Consider the following 14,519-nt stretch of genomic DNA (forward strand, 5'->3'; position numbering starts at 1 on the left):
CTTGTAAACCACGCATGCGCACTGCGCGCTTTAAATGAGGTTTGCGAGCGCGTAACCGTCCCAGTCCGTCTGCAGCACTGAGGTGAGCTCTTTATTATATGTTCCGATATGAAATTCGTCTTGAGTATGGTTGGGTGTGATTATTGAAATTGTGTACTGGTTGTGCAGCCGTTCAAGCAGTATTGTGTAGTTTATGATGGTTTAAACCGTTTCTGATTGAGGAATACTGTTTTGGAGGAACACGTTGTTTAAAGGCCGGAGCTGTTCGCCACGTGGTGCTTACTGCCTTGTTTGGTGTATTAATGTAAATGATTATTTGTGTAGAAAAGTCGTATTTATCCGAATTACAAAGTTACTTTAGCATCAAAAAAATATTCTAAATACTAAGCAGGTTTTCCCCTTATTCCTAATTTACATTAATATAGTTTGAAATACAGCTGAGCCAAATGAGAAATTACATCAATGGCTTGCATAAATAGCATTAAGATTAGGAAACTGAAGTACTACTATTGATGATCTTATTTTAGGCACCAATGTGTCTTGCTGGCTTCACGTGAAGGATAATGCAGGCCAAGAGCCCCACTTCCGGCTCTTGGTCACGTGGTTATTACCAGCGTGGGAGGTGGGACTCGCGCCCTTTTTCTGTAGAAGACCTGAGCCCCATTCACTCCAATGGAAAATTGTAGGTTTTTCACTAAAATGTAGCGATTTTTATTATTTTTTTTTAAATCCTTTAAATTGAGCTTGTGGTCACTTTTGTTTTAAGTAAAAGAACCTGTGTTTCAGGTATGATCAGCCAACAGCAGAAAGGTGAATTAGATGACCTGAAGCTGCACATCCACTTGTGTACATGAAGTGTAATCCTTTGTTACATTACGTGAGCGAGGCCTGCACCATCATGGTATTTGGGAACATCATGGTGAGATTCCCTGCTGATCTTGGTTTAGATTTTCATCAAACATGGCTCTGATGACTAAACTTTTTTCCCCAGCAGATCGACTCTGTTGACTTATTTTATTTTAAGCCAAACTGTCTGAGCCATGATCACTGTGTACAAATACAAGTTTAACTGTCCTCTGAGAACATGTCATAACATCCCCTTCCCCCTCTCTAGAACCTGCAGCTCCGCTGACATCCAGATGGTTCCAGGACTTGCTTTTCTTTCTAAGGATGGAAAACTGGTGTGGTTCACTTGTCCATTTCCTTTTTAACTGTTATAATCTTGCATGGCTGCATTAGATTAATGGCATGAATGATGACTAAACTTTTTTCCCCAGCAGATCGACACTGTTGACTTCTTAAAAAAAAGAAATTAAGCCAAACTGTCTGAGCCATTATAATTCTGTGTAAAAACAAGTTTAACTAATTTCCAAGAACATGTCCTGAACATTTGTTTTTCTTGTCATTACTTCTAGATCCTGAGGCCCAGTGGGTGGGTGTTCCAACACTTTTTTTTTTTTTTTTTTTTTTTTCCAAGGTTGTAAAACTGGTGAGTTTCATGTCTGCAGTTAACCATGTATGGCTGTCATATCTACAGTGCTGTGGTAGACTGTAATGGTGTAAAGGATGACTAAGCTTTTTTCCCCAGCAGATCGACACTGTTGACTGATCTATATTTAAGCCAAACTTTCTGATGCACCATTTGGAACATGTACTTTGGACAATAGCTGCATGCAATTTTCTAAAATGTGTTTCTTCAAACTTTCAGAGATCATGTCATGAAGCATCTTTGAATGGGCTCAAGGGGAGGTGCACAAGGTATGTTTCTATGCTCTGTAGCCAGTTTATAGTCTTGTGCATGTTTGTGCCTTTGTGATGACCAGTTTTTTCCCCGGCAGATCGACCATGTTGACTGTCTGAGAATTTAAGCCAAAGATTTCTGATGCACTGAATTGATGAGTATTCTGACTGACGATGTCTAGATTTGAGTTCTAATATGTTCTCTTTGTTTCAGGGCTATCATGGATTGCTATAACTTTCAAGCTGAGGTGTTGATTGGTGGTCAAGTTGCAGTCAGATTAATGGGAGGGATAGCAGTGTGACCATTGGCGGATTTAAGGTGGCCACCCTGCTTGACCCCCGGGGGTGTGAAGGTGTTCCAGGAATGTTACACTGCATGTGTGCACACACGGGCCTTGTTTTTCTGACTGAAGTCCTTAACGAGGCTGGTAAAATCCAATTTGCTGGCATGCCATCACCAGTTGGAAACAGTGCAGTTTCCTTATAAACTGCAGCAGTGACCATGCCGTATTCTCATTTTCTCCAAGTTCTCTGAATTGTCTCAATTTTGTCCCTTTAAAATCTTCCTCCAGCTGCATATATCTTATGGAGTTTAGCTGCGCCTGGGTGAAGATCTAGTCTGGGGAAGGATGGAACATCATTCAAAAATGCAAACACCTGTGGAAGTGATGCTGCCGATGCAGTTGTTTCAACTGTAGCTGTAGGCATGATCTAGTTGATTAGATCAGGGGTTCCTAAACTTTTCCAGTGCAAGGCCCCCTTCAGTCAAATGTTAATGGCATTAACATTTGACTGAGGCCCCCCTTTTGCAAGATGTCTTTAAAACACATTAAAAATCCAGATTTTGGAATATTAATTTAAAAAAGGGGATATGATCATCTCACATCATTTACATTAGAGGTGAGTGTGTGTGTGTGTGTGTGTTGAGTGAGAATTTATTTTTCACACCAAATTGGTGAGGACCCCTGGTTTGAAAACCACTGGATTAAATTCAGTAGCCTTGCAATATCCAGTCAATTTAGGGGTTTTCACTTTTGTACATATCCATGCCCATATATTGACTTTTATGATGAGTACATTTGGGTGTATATCTTAAATTGCTGGATGTAGACTGTAATAGAGCCTTTTGAATTCTCTTGTGTTGAAACTGTGAAATAAGCTGATGTTCAGGATGGTATATGACTCAAAGGATCTGTGTAATGAACCATTTAGACCCAAGGTACTTGTAAAAAGTCAATTTTTAAAAAAAAAATGTATTTATCAAAAAATAACAACCTTATCATGCTGCATTTAAGAGTGATTCAAATGCTATTGCACCATGCTGATGTACTGTAGATTTGCACAGAATAAAGGAAACGTTTCACATTTTGATTCAGCAGCTTCTTTTCTAGATAAAAGCATTTTAGGAGAGCAGTGTACCAGATCGATCTATCTCCCTATAAACTGTTCCTGGACTGGCTGGGTTGAAGGAAAGCTTTGATCATCTGGATTATTGTGCATGAGGTCTACGTCTTTTCACAACGTAGACGCTCGCTCCAATGATGCTTTCAAGGACTAATCCAAAGAGTGTGACCTGTACAGGAACTTCATTGCAGTTGTTGGTTAATAGTTGTAGCCCTGTTAAATAATTTGATTAATTATTAGGAAAGCTGTAGACTGAGAAACTGTGAACACTAAAGGATTTAGGTGTCAGTTTAGTCTGACATGAATGGAGACTGACTATACACCAGTACAAACAGTACAAGTACAGTGTTTGAATAAGGGATGAATTTACCTTCTTTCAGTGAAACAGCTCGTGGTTCTCCTTCCTGAGATTCATCATGGATGTGAGACTGATAAAATCTTGCATCAGACTGGTGAACTGAACTGATGTGACGGGAGAGATCACCATCTAGGAAGCCTTCTGCTGACATCATAAATCTGCCTGGTGATGCTTCCTCAGTAGTCACCGATCTATTTTCCTGAGTGTACAGCAGAAGTGTTCGTCTAGCTTTCTTCCATTTTATATCTTTAACACCTCGCCGAGTGTCTCCGTAGCAGGGGAGGGTGACATTCTCCCCCTCAAAAGCCTTAACATCTGTTGGAACTGTCAGACAAAAACAAATGTCATGTTCTTTTTAGCCTTCTACTTTGATTTTCAGTAAGAGCTAGACCTGTCCCAGTCAGGCTGGATAGACTTTACTACAGTCATGTTCAGAGTCACGTTATTTTTTTCGTGGTGATAAGACTTACTCATGGTACACTTACCATACACCTGAAGCTTTTCTTCAGTAACTGGATGTCCATCACAGCTGCACCTGTAGGAGCCAACATCGGTGTAGACGACTGAACTGATACTTATGGAGTATTTTCCTCTGCTGGTATCTCCTGATACTTCAAATCTTTTCTGAAAATGCTGTTCAATCCGACATGTCTGGCTGTCACACTTCGCAACGACCACTTTACTGGGAATGAAGCGGTTCCACAAAACCACTGGTTGGTTTCCAGAGCAGATACATGGGAAGGTCACAGGTTCATTAACTAAGATTTGTCTGATGATAAAAACCCTGGCACTGCAGGATTAACAGGTGAACTAATGGATCAGAGAACAAATTAAATTAGACATTTTGAACATTTGACACAATTACATCAGAAGAAAATCCTGTCTACAACTGATAGCTGTTTTAATTGACTCTTTCGGAAATAATTTGGACACCGTAGGGGTTTAAAACCGTGACACTTACCAATCAGAGGGACTCGTGTGCTTAAAACCAACTTCATGATGTTATCTCACAACAATGGGCCTACAATAAATAATCACAGGAGTTATTTGCATGTGGTAAGGAAGGAGAAACAAACGGTCTTCAGATATGTTTGTTTTTTTACACGTGACATCACTACTATGATGGAATGGAAACAAGAACGTTTCTAATTTGGTGCTTCCTCCCTGAAAATCAGCACATTATACGTTTTGCCTCAATTTCCTTTAATCGATCAAGGGTTTCTTTAAAAATATAAAGTAAAAGTCAGTAAAATATTGGCACAGAACTAATACAACCTCAAAGCGTTTAGTTCACAGCAGCATTGTTAGTTTGTTGCTGTATGTACACTACATGTCAAGTGTCACTCCTATTAAACAGAACGATTACAAAACAAGAACAAAACTTACCGATGCAGAATGTAAGTTTCAAAACGTTTTTTAGATACTAATCAACTTTTAAAAATCTTGGACTTATTAATTTAATATACAAGGTTGCTCATTCCCCGACTGACTGAAGTGAAACACTATGATTCACCGGTTTTACGCACATTGTACACAGAAAAAGGTGCCCCTGCACCGATTTACCGTAAGTTCTGTGGTAGCTTAGTTTTAATTATGTTTCAGTTTACAAACTACTAAAAGATGAACAGTTACACCAAGTGACAGTTTCAACGTAGCCTCAAGTTATAACTTAAAACCCACAACTACACCTAGTACTGGGGTTCCCAAACGTTTTAGGCAAACAACTCCAATTTTCTGCAACCTTAAGCCTTCACCACCCTCCATTTTTCCAATTCCAGATTTATATTATAGAACTACTGCAATATGTGCACATTTTATTATGTCAGGAACATAAATATGTGTAAGGTAAGTGATTAAAAACCAAAGCAATATGTCTGGTGGGAAGTGTTGTGCTGTTATAGGATGGTGAAATACAAAGATGTGCCATATCAGTAAAACCACATGCCTAACTGAAAAGAGAAAAGCCTTTATTTGTCACATATATATTACAGCACAGTGAAATTCTGTTTTTTGCATATCCCAGCTTGTTAAGAAGTTGGGGTCAGAGCATAGGGTCAGTTATGATACAGTACCCTTGGAGCAGAGTGGGTTAAGGGCCTTGCTCAAGGGCCCAACAGTGGCAGCTTGGTGGTGCTGGGGCTTGAACCCCCAACCTTCTGACCAGAGCCTTAACCGTTGAGCCACCACTGTCCCGGAGGCATGGACTTCACAAGACCTCTGAAGGTGTGCTGTGGGATCTGGTGGTAGTAGCAGATCCTTCTGGTCACCTCATTTCAAATGCGTATTAAATGTAGTCACTGACAATTAATGTAATATTGCAAATGAAGGCATTTTTATTTAAATGCAGCATCTTTTTATTTATATTGACATTTATTTATATTGTCTTCATTTTACCATTCAAATTCGCATTTACATTAACACACACACACACACACACACACTAGTGTAACTGAAACTGAGATATCAGACATTTCTCCGTCTTTCTCTCTCTCTCTCTCTCTCTCTCTCTCTCTCGTGACTGTGTTCCTCTATAAAAAAAAAGTTTGGAATATTATTTAAAATAAAACATTTACACACACATCTGCTGTGTATCAACTTATATATGGCTTTGGAAAGAAGGAGCAAAACTTTACAATTTTAAGCAGGTTAAGTAATTATGATAAGGCTATAGTATTAAGACTAGAGCAGAGAAGTTTCTCAGAACATACAGCAGTGGAACATTGGAAAAACTTCACTTTGAACTAACACCCACGGCACTGAGAGAGCTGTGAATGAGCATGACTAAGCATATAGGAATATACTTTTAAAACAGTAAGTCTGCGGCTTTTCTCAAATGTAATGGGTATCAAAATGCAACAAACAAACCCCTTATACATAGTTGAAATATTTTTAGAAAAATCCCCCGAACCCCCTATAAATATGCCACAAGAGGTCAACAGGCTCCTGGTTGAGAAACACTGCTTAAGGAGGCGTTTAATTTGATCACGTGATTTGGAAGACTCTAATGATTGGTCCAATTACATCGCTTTGCATAATTGAAATTTTTGTCGTTGTTGTTTGTTTTTAATACAGCGCAGCAACAAACCGCCTACATGGCAAAATTACCATAACGGCTTTCAGTAAACATAAAAATTGAGTTTATAAGGAAAGAGAGAGGGAAATGAAAGAACTGGACAGGGAAAAGCTCCTGCATTAAGGTAAGTGATTAACTCTCATAACTGTTAGCTAAGGCTAATGGTTTGGTGCTAATTAGTTAACTAACGGCTGTAATTTGCGAAATATTTACAAAGATTTTAGTACACGACATATGGGAGCTAATTTAGATTTATTTAACTCTAGATATTCTTTCAACACCACATTAAAACAACTTAAGCAGCAGGCTGTAGAAGCTACTGATGTGTCGTTCGCGGATGAGTCGGTTCTTTGAGTCGACTCTTTTTAAAGTGAACTTGGAGAGCCGACCCACATATGTGAGCTGTTTTTGTTTGTTTTTAAAGATGGCATTACTCTTGTAGTGTAATTTATGCTTCTGATTGAATGTGTGTATGAGGCAGCATGACAGGGAGGAACGCAGAACTGCAAATTGTTGCAGATATGTTATATGTGGTCAAGTGTATTATTCGGGGAGATAATTTTGCAGAATAAATGGAAATGAATCTTCTAAATGAAGCACAGACACAACGGGGAGAATGATCTTAATGCAAGGATACTTATTGTATTTGGTGTGCTTTTCTAATTGAATAATTGTTCTGATTTAGCAATGATCCGTTTGGGAGCCGAAGGAATCGGCTCTTACTGAGTTGTTGGGCCAAATGATCTGATTCACTGACAGGAGCCAGAATACCCATCACTAGTTTTGAATTAATGATTTAAGTTATTTTTAATGAATGCATTATTTTGTTTAATCACGTTTTACTGGAAATCAGCTGCTGTGATGGGAACAGGATAAGCCAATTCAGTTAATGCATTTTTCCTGTTTCTGTTTGAAAGCTACTAGCCAGATAGCTGTATTCGCCTGCTTGAGTTTACTGCCAAAGAAAAGTAGATCAGGATTTATAATATAAGGTGTAATTTTTTTTAAAAATTATTATTATTAACATCATAGTTTCATCATTTCCAGTGGAATTACCATAAATCAGTGTCATCACCGCTCCTACTGCAGTCTGACACCCATCTGAACTACAAGAGCGCATCACACTTACCAATTTAACTGGAGACTGTAAAAGAAATGTCCATGTAGTTTACAGTGAAAGACTGTTAAATCGCTAAAGTTAAAACTGTAAATGGAAAAACGGGGGGAAAATGTTTCCAAAACACTAAATAGTAATACAAAACTTTTTTCCTTCTTCATTTTTCACCCAAAATCATAGCTACATAAGCTGCTAATTGTTTTTGGAGCTCAATATACCTTTACTACTGGAAATAAATGTAATGCAAAGAATTTGCCTTATGCAAAAATGGTTGTTTTATTGTAGTTATAAGGAATAAATTTTGTATTTTTTTTTTTTACCATTACAAACTAATAATGAGAACACATTGCCAATTTAAATAGTAGAATTGTGTATATATATATATATATATATATATATATATATATATATATATATATATATATATATATATATATATATAAAATTATTAAATTACCCAAATTTTCCCATTTACCCAAATCTTAGCAGAAATGAAGAATAAGTTAATTATACACCTCTATAATTTACAAAACATCTAAACTACAAAGAACAATTACAGAAGAAAAATTAAGATTTCCATGAGCTGTAAACCGTAATCTTCAAGATTAAAGCAAAAAAAGCTTGAAATATTTCACTTTGTGTAATGAATCTAGAATATACAAAAGTTCCACTTTTTTAATTAAATTACAGAAAAAAAATAACTTTTCCACAATATTCAATTTTTTAAAAGATGTACCTGTATATACAGCATGTATAAATATACAGCATGATAACATACGGTATAACTATATGGCTCAGTTCATAGTGCATGTAAAACTGGCTCTTTCAAAGTCCGAGTTCACATTTCTTTCATGTGAACTGCAAAAATGACTGAAATAAAGCAGGAATATCGGCACACCAAAACAAAGAGAACTAACTACACACCATAGAAGATGCTTAGACACCACCATTAGACACCACTAGGGATGTCACGAGAACCGATACTTTGGTACCAAGTCGGTACCAACATTCTTAAAACGTGACGGTACTTGTTTTTATGCAGTAGTGTTGGTACCGTTTCTAATGAAAGTACCGAGTTTGCAATTCTTCCGAACCTGACCGGGGGAAGCAAATACGCGCAGGTGTTTTAGCCGGTCCACAAATGGTGAAGAACAACAACTACAAACACACGGGAAAAACTACAGAAGTTTAGCTCCACCGTGACTCGTTGAGAGGAAAGGTGGTCTGGAATATAGAAATATTTCGCATTCGAGGCGGATGACAACAAACATATAATTGATGCTGTGAAGCCAGTGTGCAACCGATGCTATCGTTCATTCCAAACAAAGCGAGGAAACACCTGGAATTTGGCGACGCACCTGAAACACAGGTCCTATATTATGTTTGTTTGAGGCAGCTGGCATTGTGGCCGTTAAACCAGCTAACGTTACGCTCCATGTAATGTTTGCGATAGCCAGTTATTTGTTAACGACGCAAACACATTGCAGTGTTATAAACTACCTCCTAATGGGCCACCATGCATCGCCATTCAGCCCGTGTCCTGTCAGCAAAATGTAGCCTAATGTCACTAACAATTATTCTAATGTTCATGCTTTTAATAAATCTTTTTGGCCTGCCAGCATATCAGTGAATTTAAACTAATGCTTGCATTCAGAGTATAAGGATGTCTGTCTGTCTGTGTGTGTGTGTACATGCGTGCGCGAGTTTAGGAGTCACTCCACTCATTGTCAGACAATGTTTGATAACTATAATATCCCTCCCTCTCTCTTTTTTGCCAGTATCAGCCAGAGGAGGATGTCCTCCAGGAGAGTTTTTAATTTAATTTTTATACCACACCGTGGTATCGACTTTGGTATCGAGTATCATGTACTCTTGGTGGTATTGGTACCGACTACTAGATTTTTGGTATCGTGACATCCCTAGACACCACCATGGCATTCCTACAGCTTTGCTGAATTTCTACGTTTTTAAAAATTTCTAATCCCTTAATATCAAATTTTGCTTCCCTTCATAAGAAATGTTAAATAAAAAAAAAAACAGTGTGGCAGATCTTTAACTATGAACTAGTCCTGGAATCTCCGTGTTGAAGAAGGCTTTGGGATCATTTGGTTTTCCTCTTGAACAGGAGGCCCTGGATCGGTGGATGCCTTATTCTTAGTTACTTTGAATCTTCTCACACAGTAAATAATCACTCCGAGGATGACCAGTGCTAGTATTACTGCTAATGCTGTTTCTGTGTTGCTGTTGCAGGCTGGGGGTGGTTGGTGCTCAGGTCGGCGTTCTAAATAAGACAATAGAAAATAACTTATTTTTAGATTACTTCAGTTGAAATGTCTGTAGACTGAGAAAATGACTTCCTTATAATTTATTTACAAACACCTAAACTGTGGAACAGTCTACTTAAACAACTACATGGACAGGTTGCATGATTTCCAAATAAGAATAAAGTTAAAGTTTCTAATAGTTAGATTAAAGGCCAAACTTGCCTTCCACCTTTAGTAGAACAGCACGTGGGTCTCCATCACGAGATTCATCGTGAATAAGGCAGCGATAAAATTCAGCATCAGACCGGTTAACTGAACTGATGTGGAGTGAGAGGTCGCCATCTTGATAGCCTTCTTTTGAGATCGAACATCTGCCTGCTGAGACGTCGCCGGTAGTCGCAGAAGTGATTTCCAGCACTGTTTCTTCACCTTTCTTCCACTGTACATTCATGGCATCAATCCGAGTGTCTCCATAGCAGGGGAGGGTGACGTTCTCCCCCTCAAATGCCTTTATGACTGTTGGAACTGACAGACAAAAACAAATGTCATGTTCTTATTAGCTTCACTACTTTTTTTTTTTATTTTTCCCCCAGTAAGAGCTAGACCTGTCCCAGTCAGCCTGGATAGACTTTACTACAGACATGTTCAGTCACATTACTTCCTTCCTGCTGATAAGACTTACTCATGGTACACTTACCATACACCTGAAGCTTTTCTTCAGTAACTGGATGTCCATCACAGCTGCACCTGTAGGAACCGGCATCAGTGTAGACGACTGAACTGATACTTATGGAGTAATTTCCGCTGCTGGTATCTCCTGATACTGCAAACCTTTTCTGAAAATACTGTTCAATCCGACATGTCTGGCTGTCACACTTAGCAATGACAGCACTACTGGGAATGAAGCGGATCCACAGAACCACTGGTTGGTTTCCAGAGCAGATACATGGGAAGGTCACAGGTTCATTAACCAAGATGTATCTGACGGTAAAAGCCTGGCACTGCAGGATTAACAGGTGAACTAATGGATCAGAGAACAAATTAAATTAGACATTTTGACCATTAGCTGTTTTAATTTACTCTTTTGGAAATAATGTATGGATTTAAAACCGTGGCACTTACCAATCAGATGGACTCCTGTGCTTAAAACCAAATTCATGGTGTTATCTCAACAATGGGCCTACAATAAATAATCACAGGAGAAATTTGCATGTGGTAAGGAAGGAGAAACAAACGGTCTTCAGATATGTTGTTCATATGTGACATCTTGACATTCCCAGCTGTCAGGAGGCATTCCCCCTTCTATGATGGACAAATTACGGGATAGCACACTACAAAAAAAAAAACAAAACCCACACACACAGGACTTGCCTGTTCTGGGTAAAGAAGTCAGCAGTATGAATTTGACACGTGTATAAGCGTTCTTTCTTATTGAACAGTATCTGATGTAATATTCTCAGCTGTCAGGATGTGCTCCCCCTGCTATTATGGACAAATTTGCTACAGGTGGAGGTGGTGCTAAGACAAAGATAAGAGCTCAAACTTGTATGATGATGTTTTTTTTAAATGTTTTTTTAATCTTCAATTTCTTTTGACCTTTTCTCAGTAAAATTGCAGTGAAAGTGTAGGCCTACTTGTTGGGAGAGAAAACGATCAGATTTAGTTTACTGTAAATAGCTGAACAAGTGCAGCTCTTGTGGACAAATGACGCAATTGCAAATCAATCAATCAAATAAATAAATAGATAAATAAATAAATAAGTGGAAGAGAAGTATGTCCCAGTATGGCGACATTTGCGAACGGTCAAATATTTATCCTAGAAAATCAGTTATGTGAGTGAGCACACATTTCTTCCAGAAGTCCTACAATATTCAAAATGAAAAGTCACAAATATAACATTATTTATAGAAATATCAGTAGGTATTTCTGTTAGACATTTTTTTCCACCTATCCCGGTGAAGAAACGGAGTTCGACACAACACTGGAAATCGAGTTTCTGAAGTATTGATGAATTTTTCAACACGTGTTCAAATCGGGATTATATTCCACTGTACTGCTGTAGTAAACTCGATATTGATAATCTGATGATAAACATTAATAGCCGGCCGCTAGTCGAACAAATGTGATTTTTCTATGCAGAAGAGAAGTACTTGCCTGTTGCTACTTGCAGTGTTTAGTCTCGTAGTGCGAGTATCAGTGACCCTGCTCCAGATATTAAACACTTTCTGAATCACGAAACAATAACTGGATGCTTCTGGTGTCCTTTATGATTGTTTTATCCTATTTTCAAATTGTTGCTGGAACTTTTGTGCCACCTGCACTTCACTGCGACGCTGTCGAACAGAATGCGGTGGTCTTCTTCTTCTTAAGGTGCACTAGCGCCACCTACTGGATTGGAGTGTGGGCAGCAGATTGACAGGAAAAAATATAATAAATAAAATAAAAACAATAAAAAATAAATAACTATATACTAGTTATTCATAATAAATTACTAAAGTCTCTCACTTATCCCTGTATTTTTCAGATAATTTTTTAGGTGACGGTGCACTTTTCCAGATGTTTTTGTCAGCAAGTTCTCTAGTGTCATGTTTTGCCGTCTCTTGTGGATTGCAGTGTCCAGTGGGGAAGGCGATCGTCTCTCTCTCCTTTCATCATTTCCTTGTCCTTTAATTTCAGTGCATTCTTTGCAGTCAAATCTGCTTTCTCATTGCCCTCCACACCAATATGAGCTGGAACCCAACAAAACTTTACATTGATTCCAATTCTCTCTATTCTTAGCATTATCATGGATATTTCTTTCAATAAATCATCTCTTTATTGTTTCACAGAGTCCAAACAAATGATTCTATCCCCTGCAGCCCTAAAATTATGGCTACTTCAGCTGTAAATACGGATAATTTTTCATTAATTCTTTTACTCCTACGTGATCATTGCTTGAATCTCAGATCCATCAGTGAATATTGGTATATAATGGTAGTAGTTCCGCTTAATATATTCATGAACCAAATATCCAATATTATCAGCATTCTTTTCAGTCCATTCTTTCTTTAAGTCTAAAAGTTTCAGGTCAACATTGGGAGTTGGAAATATCATGGAGGGACATTAGCCCATACTACATTTGGACCATACTCAAGTCTCTTTAGACCATATTCTTCCGCTACTGAATTAATATTCCAACCAAATCCTGTATATTTTCGTTGTTGCGAATACTTCCAGCAATCACATAAGACCACTGTGGCAGCTTTAATCGTCTTGCGTATAATGGTAGTTCTTCAGTTTCTACAAGTAATGCGTTAGTAAGAGTTGTTTTAATAGCACCAATACTAAGAGCACTGAACTGTATTCTGTCTAGTTTTTCCAGGACACTCTTGGCTGCTGCTCCATATACCATACATTCATACTGTAGTCAATGCGTGATCGTATTACGGCCCAATATATATCCAGTAGTGACTGTTTATCTGCGCCCCAATCGTAACCCAAAACTGATCTCATAAGGTTTAATACTTTATTACATTGAGTTTCAATCTCTTTAACCTGTGTCCTCCATAAGCATTTTTCGTCAAACCATATTCCTAAAAAAAGTTGGGTGGTCTGCCAAAAGAAAAGTAAAGGAAAAAAGCTGGTCTGATATTTGATGCATGTCTGATGCCTTGCATTGATTAACTGCTCGATCGTTTCGGCGCGGCTTGATTTTTTTTAACACTGGACTTAACCAGGGGGTATTGGCAGATTCTCTTGAGTCCAATATATTGGGGGGAAAAACAGCCTTTTCCATACAATTCATACAATTTCATTACACCAATTTGTCACACTTCCTTTTGGGTTGTTTGGGGCCCCAGCGATTGCTCACCGTCTCATGGACAGAATCCTCTGCCTGCACTATACGTATGCCACTGCTCATTTAGATAATATAGTTATTTATAGTAATGATTGGTATGTACAACATCTGAGGGCTGTTCTGAGATCCTCGAGATGGATGGGACTTGCAGCGAACCCAAAGAAGTGTGTGTTTGGGCAGGTGGAAGTATGGTATCTGGACTTCCACTTGGGCCATGGGCAGGTGTGTCCCCAAATCGATAAGACGGCAGCAATTGCGGCCTGCCCGAGACCCAAGACCAAAAAGAGGGTGAGGCAGTTCCTGGGGCTGGCTGGCTACTATCAAAGGTTTGACCTCATTAAAATGGGGTTGCCAGATTCGGTCCAGTGGATGGACCCATATGAGCGGGCTTTCTGCCAGGTAAGTGGTTTTGTGTGGAGGCCTGCATTCACCTGACTTTTCTCTCCCTTTTGTTCTGCAGATTGACGTGTCGTACAGGGGGCTCAGGACAGCTCCCTGGTATCAGTCGGGCAGTTGGGGTATGTGGCGGCGGGGCGTGGTCGAGTGTCAGCTGTGGACAGGGAGGAGGCGGGCTGAACTGGCAGGTAACACGTAATGATTTTCACCTGTGCTGTATTACCACCAGTCTACTTATTTGTGTCTGTTTGTGTGTTCAGTGCCTCCCATAACCCGTTGTTTATTTTCTGTTGAGTTTTGAAAGTTTGCTGAAAAGCGCGGTCTGAATA

General features: G+C 38.8%; 1 protein-coding gene, 1 long non-coding RNA gene and 4 other non-coding genes across 7 annotated transcripts; 5 read left to right on the plus strand and 1 right to left on the minus strand.

Annotated features, from left to right (window-relative positions):
* The first annotated feature begins 20 nt into the window (after window positions 1-20).
* Window positions 21-3,817, plus strand: LOC128624924 (uncharacterized). Its single transcript, XR_008388861.1, has 7 exons — window positions 21-82; window positions 528-682; window positions 787-919; window positions 1,115-1,181; window positions 1,416-1,489; window positions 1,709-1,758; window positions 1,955-3,817. It is a non-coding gene; the product is annotated as an uncharacterized LOC128624924 (long non-coding RNA).
* LOC128625394 (small nucleolar SNORD12/SNORD106) lies at window positions 957-1,046 on the plus strand. The gene has a single exon (XR_008388933.1). It is a non-coding gene; the product is annotated as a small nucleolar SNORD12/SNORD106 (small nucleolar RNA).
* On the plus strand, window positions 1,243-1,336 carry LOC128625395 (small nucleolar SNORD12/SNORD106). Its single transcript, XR_008388934.1, has one exon. It is a non-coding gene; the product is annotated as a small nucleolar SNORD12/SNORD106 (small nucleolar RNA).
* On the plus strand, window positions 1,554-1,643 carry LOC128625393 (small nucleolar SNORD12/SNORD106). Its single transcript, XR_008388932.1, has one exon. It is a non-coding gene; the product is annotated as a small nucleolar SNORD12/SNORD106 (small nucleolar RNA).
* LOC128625396 (small nucleolar SNORD12/SNORD106) lies at window positions 1,801-1,892 on the plus strand. Its single transcript, XR_008388935.1, has one exon. It is a non-coding gene; the product is annotated as a small nucleolar SNORD12/SNORD106 (small nucleolar RNA).
* Window positions 3,818-8,144: 4,327 nt separating the features above from the next.
* Window positions 8,145-12,839, minus strand: LOC128625350 (uncharacterized). 2 transcript variants are annotated; one of them, XM_053653581.1, is made up of 5 exons: window positions 12,111-12,839; window positions 11,079-11,136; window positions 10,654-10,977; window positions 10,179-10,481; window positions 8,145-9,973 (listed from the first exon to the last, which is right to left on the minus strand). In XM_053653581.1, exons 2-5 carry the CDS (start codon window positions 11,113-11,115, stop codon window positions 9,756-9,758), a joined length of 882 nt encoding a protein of 293 aa, XP_053509556.1. In that variant the 5' UTR covers window positions 11,116-11,136; window positions 12,111-12,839; the 3' UTR covers window positions 8,145-9,755. The 2 variants fall into 2 exon arrangements, with proteins under 2 accessions (XP_053509556.1, XP_053509557.1); XM_053653582.1 differs by lacking the exon at window positions 12,111-12,839 and having other exon boundaries at window positions 11,079-11,907.
* Between the last annotated feature and the right edge of the window lie 1,680 nt (window positions 12,840-14,519).

The sequence above is a fragment of the Ictalurus furcatus genome, chromosome 21, assembly GCF_023375685.1.
Source record: "Ictalurus furcatus strain D&B chromosome 21, Billie_1.0, whole genome shotgun sequence".
NCBI classification, from domain to species: Eukaryota; Metazoa; Chordata; class Actinopteri; order Siluriformes; family Ictaluridae; genus Ictalurus; species Ictalurus furcatus.